Source organism: Vespula vulgaris, chromosome 3, assembly GCF_905475345.1.
Source record: "Vespula vulgaris chromosome 3, iyVesVulg1.1, whole genome shotgun sequence".
Lineage (NCBI taxonomy): Eukaryota > Metazoa > Arthropoda > Insecta > Hymenoptera > Vespidae > Vespula > Vespula vulgaris.
Genome location: NC_066588.1, coordinates 9633868 through 9655831, shown reverse-complemented (window position 1 = coordinate 9655831; position 21964 = coordinate 9633868). Strand labels below are relative to the sequence as shown.

Genomic DNA, 21964 nt, shown 5'->3' with positions numbered 1-21964 from the left:
GAATACTGCCCTACCATGCGACTACGTATCGGTGTATAAGCTTGGTAGGTTATGCTCTTGTCACTATATCTAACAATCGCGTTGCATTTAGGTTATGTTCGTGGATTCGTACTTTTCAATTACTCGTATTTTTATTTTCTTTTAATGGTGATATGCATCTCGTAGTGATCTGTGTTAGATATGACGTCGGTATGTTTCATTTCGCGAAAAATACATATACGATAATAAATGTAATTAACACATGTAATAACTAGTGTATAAATTTGCGATAGAAAACGTGATCTTATTGAATGTTTTGTCAAAAATAATTAGTGGATATTTATAATCAAATATCATTTTTAATCAAATATAATTTAAACTAATTAAAATGTAAATATTTAATTCTAATAAAATATAAATATAAATTAAAATATGAGACGTATTTATCGATGGGTATGTCAAAATTATCAAGGACACGGCAATTTATTGATAATTTGTGCGAAAAACTATCACGTAAAATAATACGTCCTTTCTTCTTTTGTTATCATATCAAATAAGGAAAACAAAAAAATAAATTAGTTGATTATATTCGTTTATATCGATATAATAAAAAGAAACTAATAGAATCATTTAATCTTGTATCTGCAGTATCTGAATTATGAATGTGCTATGCATTGCTTACAAAATCTCTGTTTCCAATTTATAAAATATAAAAGAAATTACACATTTTTAAAAATTTGATGATATCTTAGAAATTTAAATCAATCGATATGAATGACTAGATGTGTATTTTCTGATTTTTATTATCTGTCCAAAACTTATTAAAATACCAGAGTTACGGTAGCTTCTTTATATCAACATCATGAAACGTAATTCTTTAAGTTTATATATTGCATTAAAAAATTGTAAAGATAAAGCTGAAGTTTTTCTATAAGGATTAGGGAAACTAATATTAGGATGTTAAATATAATGCAAGCTTATAAATTGATCTTATTAAATTATTCTCACTAGTAAAATATCCTTTAAGTTCAGATATTCCAATGATATCCCTATTCATTAGTTAAGAATTATAAGAAAGCAAAAAGAACTAACAATTTGAATGTTTTTAGAATTTAATGTTAAAGTGTAATATCATGTCATGTTTAGATGGAAACATTCGTATAATTGATTTATAACATCTTTCAGAATGTAAGAAAAAATTGTTTCCAGAGAATGGATTGTTGCAATATCAATGACCAATAATGATTATGAGTATATAAACAATCATGTAATATATGATAGAAATTTGTTTCCTGCAACAATATATATATGTTTGGCAAACATTAGGTATTATAGTAGGAAACTTGTATACCTGAATGTCTGTTATCATTAAAAATATAAAGTTCAATTGAATTACCACCGTCCTTGAAGAGAGAACACTTAAAACGATGGTCATGATTCACAAAAATAATTACTTTCTAGCATGTATAAATTATTTTTTAAAGATTTGAATACATGATGATTTTCAAATAAGTAGCAGTAAATTCAAAATCATCATAAGAGATGCTATTGTTTTGAAAGATTTGTTTCGTAACAAATTTATCAGAGGTGAAAGTATTCTTTGATGTGATCAAGAGGAATATTTACAATGAAAAAAAAGAATTAGCTGAAAAAGATATCTATAGAGTTGAAATTGTGGTTGAAATGTGGTTACCAATATAGCAGTCACTTTCAAAGCATGCGCAGCGCATCTATTTTGGGAAAAAAGAATATATCAAATGGAAAAATAATTGGGTAGTATTCATGGATAATATGTTACAGATGAAAATTATCAGTTTGGATCCTAGAGTTTGGGTATTTATGCTGATTGAAATTTGAAAATTGATAATAGATCCTAAAGATCATCAACAATATTTTTAAAATTTGACTACTAATGAAAAATAAAAATATTACACTTATTATTAATGAAATGTGAAGTAATATATGGATTTAAAGTAATATACATAAAGTAATATATGTAATTCTTTCTTATCAATTGCTTATAATGCATATTTTTTATTTCAGGTATACCTATACAATTTTTCAAAGACATTGATGTAATTAAAAGTGGAAATCTATAAAATTAGAGCTACTGTGATTACTGGAAAGAGATCTATCAGTGATCCAATTATCAAAGAATATAAATTCATTGCTTATAGTGACAGAAAGGAAATGTCATTATGAGAAATAGTAATATTATTTATATATATCACTTTTGAAAATATGTTCAAAGTAAAGACAATCAAACTTGTTGAAGATAAGGACAATATTTCAACTGAGGAACTCGTCTCTCCAGTACTGTTAGATATTTTAAATAATTTGCTTTTAGTTAAAGCTAATATTAATGTATTTGAAAAATACATTTGAAAATAAATTGAAAAATTATACAAATGAAAATACATTGAAAAATAAATTGGAAGGTATTCCTAAAGATGTCATAGTTTCAGAATCAAATATGATAGAAATGGATGATACCAATCCATTTGCTATTGGACATGATTTGTTCACGAACGAAGAGAAAAACCGCTTGAAAAAAATTTTTTAAATCTATAAAAAATGGAGCTTTTTTTTTATCTCTTAGAAAAAGCAATACAATAATTAGACTTATCGATTTTATAGGAATTTCAATTACGTATAGTTTTAAAAAAATGTACCTCCGGGGAATCTTGGATATTTTCAAAAAAGATAAATAAAATCCTGGTACAGACTATGATTGTTAACATTAAGAGCAATGAATTTAATTAGTTGCAAAAAGTGCAAGCTATACTTAAAAGAAAAGAAGAAGAGGATATCAGCAACATGAGAGTCATACTCATTGAAGAAGGAAACTTTGAGTCGGGTCTCTTAGGATTCATTAATTGCTTACAGAAAGAACCTGGTGAGAATATCTGAGTTGTTTTAAGATCTATTTTAAGATCTATTTTAAGATCTTAAAGCTCCGAATTCTTTGAAATTAACACTTTACTTTGGACCACTTGAAACGGATCTCGTTACTAATGTAAATTCATTAAAGAATACTATCAAATCAATTGTTCGTCAAGATCAAGTACATGTAGCACTTAAATTCATGACAGCTGGAAACCATTCGAGGAAAATAAATTGATGTTCTTCTTTGTTATATATATATATATATATTTGTTTTAACAAATTAAATTACAATTTGAAATTCGTCTTATGTTATAGGTATCTATAAAGAGAATTGCACATTAATATGGTACATAATTTTTACATATTACAGCACATATTAGATAAATTTAAAGATCAAAATGATTTCATGTTAGTGGAGTATTCATTTGGATTGCTTATAGCTATTGAACTCACACGAAAGTTAGAAACCAAAAGATTTATTGGTCAGCTTATTTTGGTTGGCGGGACTCCTCGGCATCTGAAAATGCTTATACAGCAATAATTGCATTCGTCATCATAGGAAGAACTGGAAATCAATATTTTGTTTGGTATAATAAACACATGTATGGCTATTAACAGTGCAGAAGTTCATTTATATTTTCCTAAAAGGTATCTTCTTTTTTTACTTTTCATAAGGCACATTCTATTTTTCAACATTACTTTGCAGCTTGAATTTGAATTAAAAAAATACAATATGTGGAATGAGAAAGTAAAAGCATTTTTTAATGTTCTATCAACGTAACGTATTTTTAATGTTCCCAAACAAAAGGAATTAAAAAAATGCTATTTGCTCTCTGAATGTCAGATTACAAGCAATTATGCCATACGATCCAAAACCAATACCATATGTAAGAATAACAGTTACAATGTTCAAACCGCTGTTATCATCTGTACTAAATATCCAGTATAATTATGGATTGTAAGTTTTAAAATTTCGTATAGATCATGAAGAAAATAATAATTTACTTGAAAATGTTGTTATTTATTTTAGATTTATTTATTACAGATTACTAAAGCCAAAGTGGGTGTTGTTGACAGCGATCATGTCACGATATTATACGTGATCGATACGAAAATTGTAATGGCAATTAATGATGAATTATTCTAGGTTGTTAAAATATTTAAGGAAAATATAATGAAAGAAAACCAATGTGGCGTTGGTAATGTATGTGTGATGGATGTTTAGAAATATTTGATATCAGCTTTATCTGACAAATTCATTCTTATATTAAAATAAAGAATATGCATGGAGGAATAATGTTTCATACGTGATAAATATTTGAAAAGTATAGCAGATAATTGAATATTATCTTTTGCTATTTAAATTATATTTGCAGAAAAAGTACATGGAGCCTCGTACTTGTTATAAGGGTAGGATTTATTCGCGACTAGCTTTAATAATATTGGACATTTTGCTTGGATCTTATAATCTTTTCAATACAAAATATCAATCTAATTTATTTATGCTTATATGAGCAAATGAGACATCGATCAAACGAGTATTACGATTTTTTCCTCGTGGAACTTTATCTTTTTGTTTTATCGTGATTCTATTCGCGATTTTAAGTTCACTTAAGGAGACTTTTCCATTAGGAAACCTTTCACCGTGCCTTTCTGCAAGCCGGATTAACGTAGAGTCAGATACATTTGTCACTTGTGTACTAGAATATCCAACGTACGATGTTACTTGTTACAATCTTAACAGGAGCGATCAGTTGTGTTTAGTTTCTAAATTACGGAATAGATGATCCTCCTGTTTGCGTATCTTGTTGTTACAACTCTTCGAAGTATTCTACCAACAACACTTTTCTGTTATTGTTATGTTATTATAATGGAATTTTCTGTTATTTTAAATACGTTACGGTCGCACAGATAGCGTCATTTAGATATGTTTACAAAAGAAATCTTAAGAGACTTCAATAAGAGAATACAAGAAGTGTCTTAAATTTTTGAGAATATATTAAATTAATAATTTTGAAAGTACTTTAATCTTCTAATAATGTGTTTTAGCCAGTTTTCTCACGAAAGTTAACATAACAATTTTCTTCTATTAGAGATTCTTCTATTAGTTTGAGCAAATGATATAGTCAATGTACTAATATTTTCGGTTTTTTCCGATTCCAACTGGAAATCTAGTAGCTATGTGTGTGTGTGTATCACACACATACACAGGGGGGGGGGGAGAGCTACTATATTTCCAGTTGGAATGTATACATACATATACACATAAATGTGTATGGTCAAGATATCAGTTTAAGATATTTCACCACATCTGTGTTTACGCATTGATCAATCAAACTTTATTAAAATTTTATTTGATGATTTAAGATTATAAAAATAGGTCGAAGCCATTTGTTTGCGGAGCACAGCTTTAATCTCTGACATAATAAGCATTTTTCGGTGACGAAAAACGATTTATAAAATAAAGTTAAAACTTATTTTTATAGTCAGATTGCTTATTCAACTCTATGAACCTCTTAATTCGTAGAATCACGAGACCGAAATAGTCCATGCTACCGATCAATCGCGATTTTTTAACAATTGGAAATGTTTCGAGTAAAAATCTTTCGTCCTTCACCCTACGGTAGCCATCGATACATAAGAATATCCGTCACAATAGAGATTAAATTTGTTATCGTGTTTTTATTTATATATAATTGGCGGATGAGAATAAAAAAATAATTAAATATATAATATATGAACGTTATTATTAAACGATTTCAATTCTTATAATCTCGTATTAAGCATAAGAGTCGTCCAACTCATTGAAAACTATTCTGCTATCGCACTTTCATGTTATTACGAGTTCGGTGAATTATTACGCAACCTGAGCATAAAATCTGCAAATTTAACATAAATAGATCTTCCACATTTAACATAAAAATGAAAATGTATCTCGAATTGATTGAATCGTTAAATATGTCTCTCCAATACATTTCACATAAATATCCAGCAAAGTGTGAACAGGATATGGTGAAAATTGATTCGTTATACTTCTTTTTTTTAACAAATCTCGTTTATGTGATTCGAAGCTTGAGTATAAGAACAATGTGATAATTACTTAATCTGAATTGTTGATTATAACGCAAGTGTAAATAAATTTGAAAGCCATATATGTTTTATATAATAATAAAATTGTCAGTATTAAGGATATTATTAAATTTATTACTATTATTGATAATTTAGAAACATAGAATTTTTATTAAAATTATCATGTGATCAATTATGATTATTAATGCACATATGCTTTCTCATTTTATTTTAATAAGATTTTATTTTTAAGATTTTAATTTAATAATATCTATCGTATTACGACGAAAGTTGATCATTTTATCATTGAATAGTTTTATTTCATTGTTAACAATATTATATATGTTCAGTCTAACGTATTTACATATTAATACAATGCAAAAAAAAATTTGTGACGTCAATTGGAAATGAAAATACGCATATATTTTATTCCTAGATTTGTTTTTTTTCTGTTAATTACTTTTAAGTTAAACGTAATCATTACTGATCAAGGTGTGATTTATGATAGGATAGCTTCAGGAAAAATAGATACAAATATCCCCAAAATATTACGCGCAATTCTGCTTTAAAACATAAAATGAATTTTAATGTTTAACAAGAATCAACTTATCTACAAAATTAACATTTATAAATTCTCTTAAAGATAATAGCAAATAATCCGGAACGTACATGAATCATGTCTGCTTAGGACGAGTTCCCATTGAAAACAGACAAATACTTGAGTTAAAATTTTGTCGGTAAAATGGACTATTCGTTTCGAGTTCATTCCAAATTCTTCTAGGCCAGCCTGTAATAATATATTTTGTAAGATATATGAAATTGATCAAATAAATTTCTTTATTATAATTTCTATTTAATAAAAATGTAATCATTGACTGGAAATTTTTGAAAACATATTAGATATATAATTTTAGTTGTTATCTCAATAAAAAAATTTGGAATTTCTCTGGTACTAAAATGTATTGACTTATTACCGAACATGAATAGAGAAACAGGTAATTCAAAGTTCAGTTTTAAATATCCTGTTTTATTTGAATGGATTGTAGCGTTAGGTATTGGTAAATGTTATTAGATTATTAATTTTTCGTTAATTAATTTTTCGGAAAGAAATATAATAACAGTGATGTAAAAAGGAACTTATTGTTTTCTATTTTACGATTTTTTGTTCCTCATTTTTTTATTTTTTTTAATTCTTTATAATTTTTAATTTCATTTTGATTCTTTTGCAATTAACTCGATTACATTTAAAATAGTCCAATATGCATGGTAAAAATGATCACGCAACGTGAACATAAAATCTGCAACTTTAACGAATAGATTTTGCACATTTAACATAAATGAAGACGTATCTCGAATTGATTGAATCGTTAGATATGTCTCTCCAACACATTTCACGTAAATATCCAGCAAAGTGTGAAGAGGAATGGTAAAAATTGATATATATACCAAAATGATGAATTTAATAGACATCTGAACGAAAACTTTTTCTATTACATATTAAGCCACTATCTCCATTAGAGATAAAGTGACTAAGTTACAATTTCAAATCAATTTCTTTTCTTATGCTTCATACAAAATTATTTTTAAAAATCAGATTTTACGCAATGGTGAAGAGATCTCTGAATTCTTTGACAATATTTAGACAATTCGATAGTTGCAATTTTTTAAAAATTCGAAAGTTTGGAAATATTATTTTTATTAAAATTATCAAACGACTACGTTTATACTTTTACAACATAGATATGACTATTAATGTACAATGATCGTTTAAAATATAAATTTAAAACTATCGGTTATCAAATGCTTACCGTATTAAGATAAAATTTGACACTTTGGTTATTGAATAATGCTATTTTATTGTTAACGATTTCTCATTGGAACGAGTAATCAGCTAAATAATTTGCAAGTAAAAATTTTATGACGTCGATAGAAAATGGAAATATGAATATGTTTTCTTCAGAAATAGATTCTTTTATTTTTATGTTAATTGAACCATTACTGGTCAAAGTATTATCTATAATAAAAAATAAGAGAAAGGTTGCATATATTTTATAAAATATAAATATAAGATCTCCAGTTATCAAAAACATATCGTATTACAATAAAATTTATTTTCCTTGTCATAGAATAGTGCCGACGTATTACATAATACGAGTGGAAAGACATGTGGTTAAGTATTAATTTGAAGATATGCTTTTCTCATTTGAATACATAGTATTAAATGGGAAGAAAATGTATTGGTGGCATTAATTAACGAATTTCTTGGAAGGAAATATAACAATCCGTCGGTAACGATAAGAAGATTCGCCGATAACGATTCTGTATTGAAGAAATACTTTCATTGTCAATTGACAATTCTTCATTTCATTTCGCGTAGTAAAAAAAAGATCAAATACCATGAGTGAATATAAGAAATCAGAAGAATCGTATAAATCTATCAAATATGCCAGTTCAGAAATCAGGCAAAAAAGTTGTTATTTCCGGAATCCAATAATGTAGAGGAATTGAAAGATAAAACTAGATATCGTCTATGGTCATACATCAAAAAAGATAAAACTACATATAATTATATGTAACAGGATAAGATAGTTAACGTTAATATTTTCCTATCATTATATTTCATAAGATAATCCAGAAATAAAAGAAATAATAAAAGAACAAAATAAAGGAACAAAATAATAGTAGGTCTAATCATTTCTATGTAACTGCTTTAGGCCGAACTCTCGATCGTCCTTTGATTATTATACATTTTGGCGATAATTCCGAAACAGTAAATTCTCGAAAAAGTATAACGTATATATATAACACATATGTAAATATATGTATATACTTATAATAAAGTTTTGTCACGTTCGATTGCTTTTTGTTTTGCTGTTTGTCGAAGACAACAATATGCGGACAAGGGATGTATACACAATTCGTAAATTTTTGAAGCTGTTATATATATATATATATATATATATATATATATATATATACATATATTGTTACGCTTTTTTTGTTTATATATTGTTTAAAAGATTTATAGGACAATTAGGAACTTTCGTGAGATATGTTTTTTCAAGGCGAGTCAAATTCGCTGGATGTCTAAAAACGGCCCTTTAGTTCGGAATTAACTTTGAACTCTTCTAAGTCGGCTCATAATAATATTTACATATATGCGTAAATATGAACTTGATTTTCTATTATTAAATATTTAACATATTTCGAGATAACATGATATATTTTTCATTGGATAATTATGTTCATTATTAATGAACTGTGTCATTTATATGGAAACTTGTAATCATATTAATAATAATAAAATTGTATGATGTAAATTAGAAATGAGAATGTAAATACGTTGACTTTCTTTTTCTACTTTTTTATGATACGAAAATTTTCAGAAGAAATTTAACATTCACTCTGTATGATAAACTTCAGATTTATAATTAACAAACATCTATCTAATTACGACGAGACACGATTTTCTTATTATCGAATAGCGTCGACGTTATACTTAAGCAGAATAGAAAGATATGAAATTCAATAGACAAATATATTCTTTTCTAATTTTAATAAATTTAAAACAAAGAGTGAAATAAGGCATAATATTGCGTTAAATGATGAATTCTTTAAAGAAGTATACAACATTGTTATAATAGAGGAAATATTAGCGACGATTTCCATCAGAATGAAAACATAGAAATAATTTTAGTGTTCTAACTTTTATAATATATTTTGCGTTGGAAACAGAAATACTTAAAAATATCATAAGTGAATATGAAAAACTGGATGTATCGTACCAATTCTTCCAATCTAGAATCAAACGAAGAAAACTGTTACATAAATGTTATAAATGTTATAAAAACAGGTTATCAAACTTATCTGACAAATTCATTCATATATTAAAATAAATAATATACATGGATGATAGTATTTCATACTCGATCAATATTTGAAAAGCAAATTTTAAATAACAAGCAATATATTATCTTTTCCTATATATAATACTCATGAAGAAACTACGCAGCACTTTATAGTCGTTATGTCGGTAGAGCTTATTCCTGACTTACTATAATACTATTGTATATTGATTGGATCTTATAATCTTACCAATAAAAAATATCAGTCTGATTCATATGTATTTATATGGAAGATCGCATTATCGATCGAAGGAGTATAAGAATTTTCTCTCATTGAAATTCATTTTTTCCCTTTATCGCCTTTATACTCGCAAATCTAAGTTCGTTTAAGGAGTGTCATTTATTAGAAAGGTTATCATCGTATCTTTTGATGGGTTGGATTAATGTACGGTGAGATACGTGTTCTGGAATATCTCATGTTCAACGTCACTTATTACAATCTTAACGAGAGCAATTAGTTGTGTTTTCTTTCCGAATAATCATATAGACGGTAGTTCTTCTCTTTGCGTCTCTTGTTTACATAACTCTTGGAAATATTCAACCAACATCACTTTCCTTTGTAATGAAATTTTCTGGCATTTTAGATCCATTACGATCGCACTGAGAGCATAGTTTAAATATTTTTCCAAAAGAAACCTTAAGAGACTTCAATAACAGAGTACAAGAAGTGTCTTAAATTTTTAAGAACATATTAAATTAAAAGTGCTTTAATCTCCCAATAGCGTGTTTTACATAATCTCCCAATAACAATTTTCTCAGAAAAATTAGCATTCCAGTTTTCTTTTATTAGAGAATTTCGGCACATGTGCATAATGAACAAATGATACAATCGATGCTGTAATATTTTCTGCATTTTCCCGACTCTAACTGAAAATACAGTAGCAATGATTGTATATTTATTACCCAATGGTGATCATATTTCTGAATTTTATGAACATTTTTACAAATTCCGAAGGTTGCAATTATTAAATAATTCGAAAGTTTGGAAATGTTATCTTTATTAAAATTATCAGACAACTACTTATACAATTTGATAAATTTATGACTATTAATTATGCACGGACGATATAATATACAAATTTAAAATTATCGGTTATCACATGCCTATCGTACGAAGATAAAATTTGATTTTCTTGTCATTGAATAATGCTATTTCATTTACAACCTTCCCATTGGCCGATCATCTTAACAATCTTAACAATTTGCAAGTAAAAATTTGGTAACGTCGATAGAAAATGGAAATATGAATATGTTTTTTTCCTAGTTTTTATCCATTTTATGTTAATTAGACAATTACTGGTCCAATTGTTATCTGAGATAGAAAAGTTTCCGGACAAGATTGTACATATGTAATAGTTTGTAAAATTAAAATTTAAGGCCTCTGGTTATCAAAAACTTATCGTATTGTAACAAAATTTACTTTCTTTATCATCGAGCAGTGTCGTAACATTACGTAATATGAATACAATAACAGATTGGTAACGCATCAAATTAAATAATATGCATTTTCATTTGAACAGATATTATTTAATGGAAAGAAAATGTATTCATCGTGTCAGTTAACGAATTTTTTGAGGGGATATATAAAACTTATATAAAAGAAAAGTCGTCGATAAAGGTCAGATATTGAAGAAATACTTTTAGTCTCAATTCAGAATTCTTCATTCCATTTCGTGCAGTAAAAAAAAAAGATCAAGTATCATGAGTGAATATAAGAAATCAGAAAAATCGTATAAATCTATCAAATATGCCAATCCAGAACCAGGCGAAGAAGTTGTTATTTCCGGATTTGCTGGGAGATTTCCCGAATCTAATAATATGGAAGAATTGAAAGATAATCTTTATAATCGCAAAAATTGCATCACCGAAAACTGTCGTTGGAAACTAGGTATCGATTATACTAATTATATGTAACAGAGTAAGTTCGTTAACGTTAATATCTTCTTATCATTATATTTCATATTTCATAAGATCATCCAGAAATTCCAAAGCGAATCGGCAAAATAAACAATATTGAGAAATTCGATGCATTATTTTTTGGAATACATTTCAAGGAAGCTCATACGATGAATCCTATGAGCAGAATGATGCTCGAACATACTTACGAAGCTATAATAGATGCTGGGTATAATCCAGAGGATATTCGTGGATCAAAGACAGGTGTTTTCATAAGTACATGTTTCTCTGATTCCGAAGCAACATGGCTCCACGGAAAACTTCAGGTACGTGAAATGATCATACAATCAGCAAATAGATTACCGATTACTTATGTGGATGGACCAGACAAAAAATACTACTTTTTGAATGTAGACAAATGGCTTTGGAATCACGTGCTGTAGCAGAGACATGATGGCTCAAAATATTTCATTTTGGTTGGGTGTAACTGGACCGTCTTCTCTGATTGATACAGGGTGTAGTTCTAGTCTTTACGCAGTGGAACATGCTTATCGGGCTATACGTAGTGGACAATGCGATTATGCTATAGTCGGTGGATCAAATCTTTGTCTCCACCCATACGTATCTCTACAATTTAATTGTTTAGGTATTGATTATAACAAATTCTGTAAAAGAATTTTTACTTTTCATCAAATAAATAATTGTCTAATTATCATGATAGTTCTAATTTTTTAACATAGTTATCTTTGGTAGGAGTGTTGAATCAGGATGGTCGTTGCAAGGTTTTCGACGAAGACGCAAATGGTTACACCCGTAGTGAAGGTGTTTCTGTAGCATTTCTACAAAAAGCAAAAACTGCTAAGAGAATATATGCTACGATTATTCATGCGAAAACGAATTGTGATGGTTATAAACAAGAAGGAATCACATTTCCATCTAACAAAATGCAAAGTACTCTTTTTAAAGAATTCTACAAAGAATGCAATGTATCAACGGATTTTATTTCTTACATCGAAGCTCATGGTACGGGAACGAGAGTCGGTGACCCTGTAGAACTGAGTTCAATAGATCAAATTTTCACTAAAAATACCACTAATTCTCTTAAAGTTGGTTCTATTAAATCGAACATAGGACATACCGAAGGAGCCAGTGGCATTTGTTCCATTGCTAAGGTAAACGGCGTTTGAATCACAAGGTGTTAAAATTATTGCATTTATGTATCTTCCACATTTTATTAGCGCAATTATTTAGAAATTATATATATAGTTCTAATATTTTAGTATATTATTTGTAATGGGATTATATATTATATATATTCTTTGTTATATTTCGATATAAATGTATATATTTACGTGTATATATATTTATGTTATTGTACACATTTGTAGGTGATTATATCGATGGAATCAGGTCTAATACCCCCAAATATTAACTTTAATATACCACGCAAAGACGTGCAAGCGCTTACAGACGGACGAATAGAAGTTGTTACCCAACCAACTCTGTTAGATGGTGAATACATAGCCATTAATTCCTTTGGTTTCGGTGGTACTAATGCTCATGTTTTACTCAGATCAAACTCAAAAATAAAGCACAATAATGAATTGCTAAATGATGATTTGCATAGACTCGTTGCTGTCTCAGGACGTACCGCAGAAGCAGTAGAAATCATATTAAATGAGGTATGCAAAAAGATTCAACTTACTTTTTAATAGAGTAAATAAAGAAACAATTTGTTAAAATCACGGAAATAAAATTTCCACATTTTTCTCCATAGATTGATAACAGACCGCTAGATGTCGAATTTATTCGCCTTCTTCATGATATTCATCACAAGGCAATACCAGGTCATTTATATCGTGGATTCACGATAACTGATCTTAAACCATCCGACACCAAAGTAAGGGAGATTGAATGCTTTTCTGGTACTAAGAAGCCAATATGTTTCGTCTTTACTGGAATGGACTCGCAGTGGCTCGAAATGGGTATGAAAATTATTACCCTAATATTTCTAGGAAAATAATGGGGTCGTGAATTTAATTATCATTACAAATATTAAGTTCATTATATTTTATTTGAATTTATTAGGTGAAGCTCTGATGAGATTACCAATATTTGCAAAATCAATAGAAAAATGCAACTCCGTGCTAAAGTCGCGTAAACTCAATATTTATGAAATATTGACTGGAAAAGAAAATAACTTGTTAGACAACATCTTGCACTTGTCCGTCGGTATAGCTGCGGTTCAGGTAATATAGGTTCATATACAACCACTTATGAGATTTCATACATTCGACAACATTTGAAAATGGGGAAAATATTGTATAGATCGGCTTCGTGGATCTTTTAACTTCATTGGGAGTTCTACCGGATTATATAATCGGATATTCTGTTGGTGAATTTGGATGTGCATACGCAGATGGAAGTTTAACAGCGGAAGAAACAATATTGGCAGCGTATTTCCAAGGAATATCCGTAATAGAAGCAAAAATACCTCATTTTTCTGTGGTTTTGGTTGGGCTGGGTTATAAACATATAGAGGATATGTGTCCTGATGACATCGACGTTATATGTCACAACGGACCCCATAGTTCAACGATTACCGGACCAGCCGAATCTATGAAAGCGTTTATTAAAAAGCTACGGGTTCGTTTGAAGATAATAATAAGAATTGTTTAGATGGTTTATTTTCCAATAAATCATGCAATCTTTTTGTTTCACAGACAACGAAAATTGCTGTGAAAATATTATCGGAAAAAAGAATACCATATCATAGCCGTTACATTGCTACAGTCAAAGTCAAACTTTTGGCAAATTTACAAAAAGTGATACCAGAGAGAAAACCTCGAAGTCGTAAATGGTTGAGTACATCAGTATCATGCAACGAATGGTCGACTGCTACTGCACAATATTCATCGGCTGAGTATTTTACGAACAATTTATTGAAACCTATACTTTTCGAGGAAACCTCGGCTTTTATACCTAATAATGCCGTTATCATTGAAATTGCGCCGCATATTCAACTACAAGATATTTGTGGCCTATCATTGCAAACAATGGTAACGAATAATACATTAAATCTGCCAGATCTCAAAGATAATATGAAGATTTTTCTACAAGGATTAGGAAAACTATATAATGCCGGCTTACAGTTTGACCTTTCTAAATTGCATCCCTTTGTAGCATATCCGGTCAGTCGTGGTACTCCAATGATATCCCCACTCATTAGGTAAGAATTATGTACATGGAAATAACAAAAAACAACATGGAATAAAAAAATTTCGAAAATTTTTTGAAATTCATGCAGAATTTATATCATGTTTAGGTGGGAACATTCGTATGATTGGTTCATAACAAATTTCAAAATGCACGAGAAGTTTATGTCCGGAGAAAGAATGGTGGCAATAGCGATAGTAGACAAAGATTTCCAGTACATAAAAAGTCATATAATTGATGGCAGAAATTTATTTCCTGCAGCAGGATATTTATGTTTAGTATGGGAAACATTCGGAATGATGATGGGACAGCTCTACACAGAAATGTCCGTTGTCATGGAAAATGTAAAATTCAATCGAGCTACTATCGTCCCAAACGTGGAGAAAATCGAAATGATGGTCATGATTCAGAAAGGTAATAGTTGCCTGCCATATATAAACTATTTTTCAAACAATTGAATATATGACGAACAACAAATAAATAGGTAGCGGTAAATTCGAAGTTGTCGAAGGAGGTACTGCTATTGTTACTGGAAAGATTAGTCTTGCAACGAACTTATCGAAGGAGAAAGTACCCCTTGATGTACTAAAGAGAAACTTTGACGCTGACAGCGAAGAAGAAGAATTAGAAGAGAAAGATATCTATAAGGAGTTAAAGTTAAGAGGATATCAATATAATGGTCCCTTCCGAAGCATTCGCAGTGCGTCTGTTTCGAGAAGGAAAGGGCATATCGAATGGAAAAAGAATTGGGTAGCGTTAATTGATAATATACTACAGATGAAAACCTTTAATCTAGATACTAGAGATTTATTTGTGCCGATCGGAATTCAAAAATTGGTAATAGATACTAATGCTCATCAACAATATTTTCAAAGTGTGACCAGTACTAAAAAATGTAAAAACAGTTATCATCAATGCAATGTGAATTAATACTTGGAATTCCCCATTATTCGTTACTCATAATCTCTGTTTTTTATTTTAGATATACCTGTACAATTTTTCAAAAACGTTGATATGATTGCAGCGGTGGGTGTGGAAATACATAAACTTAGAATTAGTGAGATTTCCAGAAAGAGACCTATCAGTGATCCAGTTATCGAAGAATATAAATTCATCGCTTATCGTGACAAGAAGGAAACATCATTACGAGAAATATTAACGTTATCCGTGCATATCACACTTGAAAATATACCAATGTTTAAGATGAAGACAATCGAACTTATTGACGATAAGGACAATATCTCAACCGAAGAATTCGTCTCTCCAATGATCTTGGATATATTAAATAATTTATCTATAGTGGAAGTTAACGTTAATGTATTCACATCGAGAAACAAAGTGGAAGATATTCCTAAAGGTGTCATTGTTGCAGAACCAAATATGATAGAAACGGATGACATCGCTTCATTCGCTATTGGATGCGGTTTGTTGACGAACGGAGAAAAGAACAGCTTGAAAAAACTTCTAAAATTTACAAAAAATGGAGCATTTCTTTTATCTCGTGAAAAAAGAAACATACCATTAGACCTATCAATTTTACAGGAATTTCAATTACGTATAGTATTAGAAAAATGTACCTCCGAGGAATCCTGGATACTTTTCAAAAAGACAAATAAAATCCCGGAACAGACCATGATTGTTAACGTTCAGAGTAATGAATTTAACTGGTTGCAAAAAGTACAAGCTGTACTTAAAAGAAAAGAAGAAGAGGATATCAGCAACACGAGAGTCATACTCGTTGAAGAAGGAAACTTGGAGTCCGGTCTCTTAGGATTCATTAATTGTTTACAGAAGGAACCTGGTGGGAATATCTTTCGAGCTGTTTTAATTCAAGATCTTAAAGCCCCGAAATTTTCTCTGAAAATACCATTTTACTCCGAACAACTCGAAACGGATCTCGTTACTAATGTTTTACGACCAGGGAATGTTTGGGGATCATATAGGCACCAGTTACTTCCACCTCACGAGCCCAAACTCACGTATCACGCCATTATTAATCAACAGGTATGAATGAAAATATTTTATCAAATTATTAGTAGCATACAATAATAAAAAAATATTTTTAAATAGATACGTGGAGATTTAAGCACGATACGTTGGATTGAAGGAGGTATTACGAAGGATTATCAAAATGAAGATCTTGTTAGGATTCACTATGCATCATTAAATTTTAAAGATGTGATGTTGTCAACCGGTAAAATAGCACAAGAAGAAGGCAATAGAAAAGATGTAGATTGTGTAATTGGATATGAATATAGTGGTAAAAGTATTAGTGGACGTAGGGTTATGGGAGTTAACCGCAACAGGTGAACTCATTATGCAAACCATTATCAAATCTCGTACGTAAAATATTAAAAGCTGCAAGTAAATTAAATAAATAATTTTTTTTCAGATGTTTATCGAACCTTTGTCAATTGGACGAAACTTTTTCTTGGACTATACCTGAAAGTTGGAGTTTGGAGGATGCAGCGACAGTACCGTGTGTATATTGCACATGCATAGCTGCACTTTACATTAACGGAGAAATGCAGAAGGGTGACAAAATCCTTATCCATGCTGGTTCTGGTGGAATAGGGCAAGCCGCAATTAACTTAGCCCTTCGTGAAGGCTGTGAAGTCTTTACTACGGTCGGTTCCCTAGAAAAGCGTAAATTCATTAAGCAGACATTTCCTAGTATCGATGATTATCACATTGGAAATTCTCGAGATACTACCTTCGAAAAAATGATTTTACAACAAACCGATGGTGCAGGTGTAGACATCGTTCTAAATTCCTTGGCGGAAGATAAACTTCAAGCATCTCTGCGTTGTTTGGCCCATAGAGGACGATTTTTAGAAATTGGAAAGTTCGATTTTGCAGCTAATAATGAAATAAACATTAGAATATTTATGAAGGGTATTAGTTTTCATGGTATAATGTTAGATAAAATTATAAACACGAATGACAAAGTCAAGAACGAAATTAGTTCAATATTCAACATACTTCTTAAGGAAAATGCTATCAAACCGATTATTCGAACTGTCTTCGACAAATATCAAGTAGAGACAGCATTGAGATTCATGGCAGCTGGAAAACATATGGGTAAAGTAAGTTGATATTCGCTGTCGGAATATACTTTTGTTTTAACAATTTAAATTGTAATCTGAAATCCCTCTTATATGTCGTAGGTCCTTATAAAGATCCGCGAAGAGAATGAACCACTTAATACACCCATTTTGGCTGAACCTTCTTATACATGTATTCCCCATAAAAGTTATGTAGTTCTTGGTGGCTTGGGTGGTTTTGGTTTGGAACTAATCGATTGGTTAGTTCTTCGAAATGCTCAAAATATTGTGATTACTTCGCGGAATGGCATAAAGAATGGTTATCAGCGCATGAAAATCAAAACATTGGAATCATATGGTGTGAATATTAAGATTCTTGTCGGTCTCGATGCGGCTAAACGAGATAGCTGTGAGCATATATTGAAAAGCGCGATAGATTATGGTCCAGTCGATGGCATATTCAATCTCGCGGTCTCTTTGAGAGATAGTATTTGTATAAACCAAACACCCCAAACTTTTGAGGAATCTTTCAAAGGAAAAGCATGGGCTACAAGATATTTGGACGAGATGACTAGAAAGCTTTGTCCAGATCTACGACACTTCGTAGTTTTCTCTTCTGTCTCGTGCGGAAGAGGAAACGCCGGACAAACGAATTACGGTATGGCAAATTCCATTATGGAGAGAATATGTGAGAAAAGGGTTGAAGAACATTTACCTGGATTAGCTATACAATGGGGAGCAATTGGAGATGTCGGTCTTCTTGCTGACATGCAGAATGCTGATAAAGAACTTACTATCTGTGGTACCTTACAGCAAAAAATATCATCATGTTTAGAAGTACTGAGTAGATTCTTGGTACAGGAAAAATCTGTAGTTTCTAGTATGATTGTTCCTGTAAAACGTGTACGTAACGTTGCGAATAATGTTGTAGATGCTGTCTTAAACATTATGGGTATGTATTCTTATTATAATCGATATTCTTATTATTGATCTTAATAAGTTTATTCCATGCGGAAAATTCTGCTTTACTTGTTTTTATTTTCTTACAAATTGAAATTCTTGATTCCAGGTATTAATGATTTAAAGAATGTCAGACCACACACTACGTTGGCTGAACTTGGCATGGATTCTATGATAGCTGTAGAAATAAAAGATAGATTAGAGTGTGAATTTGAAATATATCTCACGACGCAATATATTAGAAATTTGAATTTTGCTAAACTAGTTGAAATGAATAATAAATCGACTGATAATGACAGAAGAAAAGATAACACGAGAGAAGAAATATTAAGTAGTAGAAAGATGTTGATGCAATTGTTCGGTGAAAATCTTTCCACCGATGTAACCATTTCGCTTAAAACTAATCCAGAGGACGGTCGAAAAGAGATATTCTTTCTACCAGGAATCGAAGGATATGGTAGTGTTTTCAAACCATTAGAATCGAAAATTAAATCACCAGCGACTTGTTTTCAATTGGCTGCGAATTGTGAATTAAAAACTATTCCAGCTATGGCCAATTTATTTCTACCGGTATATTCTTTCTGTACAATATAATTTGTGATTATATCGAATATTCCTGAACGTTAAATATTATTTCGTACATTTTTACATATTATAGCATATATTAGGGAAACTTCAAGATCGAAATGACTTCATATTAGTGGGGTTTTCATTTGGATCGCTCGTAGCAATTGAACTAACCCGAAAGTTAGAAGCCAGAGGATTTAATGGCCAGCTTATATTGATTGACGGTGCTCCTCAACATATTAAGACTCTTATACAACAACAATTGCATTCGTCATCGCAGGAGGAATTCGAAAGCAATATTTTGCTTGCTATATTGAATGCATTTATATTTATTAATTCTGCAGAGGTTTGTCCTTATTTTTGTAAAAGACATCTTTTCTTTTCTTTTTTTCGTAATCTTATACTAATTTTTCCATATTACTTTGCAGCTTAAATTTGAATTAAGAAAATGTAGTTCGTGGAATGAAAAAGTGAATGCATTTTTTAATATACTATCCTCTGAACAAAGAGAATTGTTTTTTAAAAGTAATCAAAAGGATATTATTCATTCTCTTTATGTTAGATTACAAGCAGCTGTAGCATATAACCCAGAACCAATACCATATGTAAGAGCACCAATTACGTTGTTCAAACCTATGTTAGCGTCTGTACGAAACGAGCAATATGATTATGGACTGCAGAATGTAAGTTTTAAAACTTTGTGTAATCTATAAAAATGGCACTAATTGAATATAAAATACTTTTAATTAAACAAAATACTGTTATTTTTAGATTACTGAAGCCAAAGTGGATGTACACGTTGTCGACGGCGATCATATCACGATGTTAGAAGATATGAAAATTGCAATGGCAATTAATGATGAATTGTTCGACGTTGCTGAGGGATTTTAAAAAAATCTAATGAAAGAAAACTACTGAAAATGAAAATTATAAAATTAATTTATAGTGTTCGGGACATACGTACATCGGGATTCCGATGATATAAAATGGATGATAAGATGATTTAATTAAGCTTATAAAACATTATATTTAATGTAAACGGAAAACTATACAAATCGGAATTAACGAAGCAGGAATAGATCTAAATACTTCTATGTAGCTGTTTTAGGTCAAATTCTCGATTGATCTTAGCTCAATTATGTATAATTTTGGTAGTAATTTCGAACAATGAATTCTTGAAAAAGTATAGCGTATAGACGTACATATATATAGACATATTTATATACCTATAATAAAATTTTGTCGCACTCAATTACTTTGTGTTAAGTACTTTATGGAATGCTAAAAATTCGCGAACAAGTTATGTTTTAGCAATTTTTTTATATTATACTGTTTTACATGCTCTATAAAGGACGTATAGGACAATTAGGAACTTTTGCGAGACACGTTTTATTAAGACGTGTCAAAATCGCTAGTTGCCTAGAGATGGCCTTCTAGTTCGGATTCACTTTGAACTCGTCTAAGTCGTACCGATATATATATATATACATATATATATATATATATATATATATCTATATCTGGATATATATATATCTGCGCTTGCGCATCGATCAATCAATATTTATAAGATTGAAGCTAGTTACTTCACGAAGCACATCTTCAACAAATGGCGATCGAGACCTCTTTGATATAATTCGGCCACGAAAAACGATTTATAAGATGAAGTCCAATTTTATTTTTATATTCAAATTGCTTATTGCAACTTCACTCTATGGATCTCTCAATACGTAGAGTCACGAAAACGAAACAGTCTAACCACCGATTAATTGCGATTTCTTAACAACTGAAAACATTTCAAGGCTTTCGCCAGACATTAGCTATCGATACATAAAATTATCCGTTATAATAAAGCTTCAATTTATTATCGCATTTTCATTTTTGTATAATTGATGCGTTAGGATAAAAATATAATTAAATAGTATAATATAATATACGAACGTTATTATTAAACGCTATCAATTCTTAAAATTTCGTATTAAGAATAAGAGTCGCCTAATTCACTGAAAAGTGTAGTGCTCTTTCGTGTTATTACGAGTTCGATGAATTATTACGCAACCCCAACATAAAATTTGCAAATTTAACATAAACAAATCTTCCAAATTTAACATAAATGAAGACGTATCACATCGCACGGAAATAATATCCAAATTCGTTCAATAAACGTATTCTTCTTAGTACTCTGACGTATTTCGAATAGATTGATTCGTTATATATGTCTATTGAACATATTTCACGTAAAGAACGGATAGAATGCGATGGGGATATGATGATGGTTGATTCGATATATTTCTCTTCTTTTACAAATTTTGTCTATGTGATTTAATGCGTGAATCCGAGAACAGTATAGAGATATTCAATTTGATTTGTTAATTATAATTTACAGATAATTAGTATATAGTTTACATAGTTATATTGCAAATATAAACAGAAAGATTTGAA

General features: G+C 30.0%; 1 protein-coding gene and 1 long non-coding RNA gene across 14 annotated transcripts; both read left to right on the top strand.

Annotated features, from left to right (window-relative positions):
- The first annotated feature begins 51 nt into the window (after positions 1-51).
- Positions 52-6802, top strand: LOC127062563 (uncharacterized). 12 transcript variants are annotated; one of them, XR_007781164.1, is made up of 5 exons: positions 52-189; positions 1780-1952; positions 2023-3513; positions 3572-3823; positions 3911-6802. It is a non-coding gene; the product is annotated as an uncharacterized LOC127062563 (long non-coding RNA). The 12 variants fall into 12 exon arrangements; XR_007781165.1 differs by having other exon boundaries at positions 1165-1952; XR_007781160.1 differs by having other exon boundaries at positions 52-369; positions 1165-1952.
- A 4729-nt stretch (positions 6803-11531) lies between these two features.
- Positions 11532-21964, top strand: LOC127062156 (fatty acid synthase-like). Of its 2 annotated transcripts, XM_050989899.1 has the most exons (19): positions 11532-11727; positions 11811-12061; positions 12150-12381; positions 12489-12907; positions 13124-13417; positions 13513-13720; positions 13824-13984; positions 14064-14381; positions 14459-14964; positions 15043-15365; positions 15436-15846; positions 15934-16955; positions 17022-17257; positions 17344-18037; positions 18119-18947; positions 19065-19525; positions 19614-19868; positions 19951-20205; positions 20294-21964. In XM_050989899.1, the coding sequence occupies exons 1-19, from the start codon at positions 11541-11543 to the stop codon at positions 20411-20413; spliced, it is 7182 nt and encodes a 2393-aa protein (XP_050845856.1). In that variant the 5' UTR covers positions 11532-11540; the 3' UTR covers positions 20414-21964. The 2 variants fall into 2 exon arrangements, with proteins under 2 accessions (XP_050845856.1, XP_050845858.1); XM_050989901.1 differs by lacking the exons at positions 19951-20205; positions 20294-21964 and having other exon boundaries at positions 19624-19787.

Coding starts and splice junctions, on each gene's coding strand:
- LOC127062156 (XM_050989899.1), top strand. CDS start 11,541: ATGAGTGAATATAAGAAATCAGAAAAATCGTATAAATCTATCAAATAT. Junction 12,382..12,488: donor TCTACAATTTAATTGTTTAG/GTATTGATTATA, acceptor TATCTTTGGTAG/GAGTGTTGAATCAGGATGGT. Junction 17,258..17,343: donor ATGGGAGTTAACCGCAACAG/GTGAACTCATTA, acceptor ATTTTTTTTCAG/ATGTTTATCGAACCTTTGTC.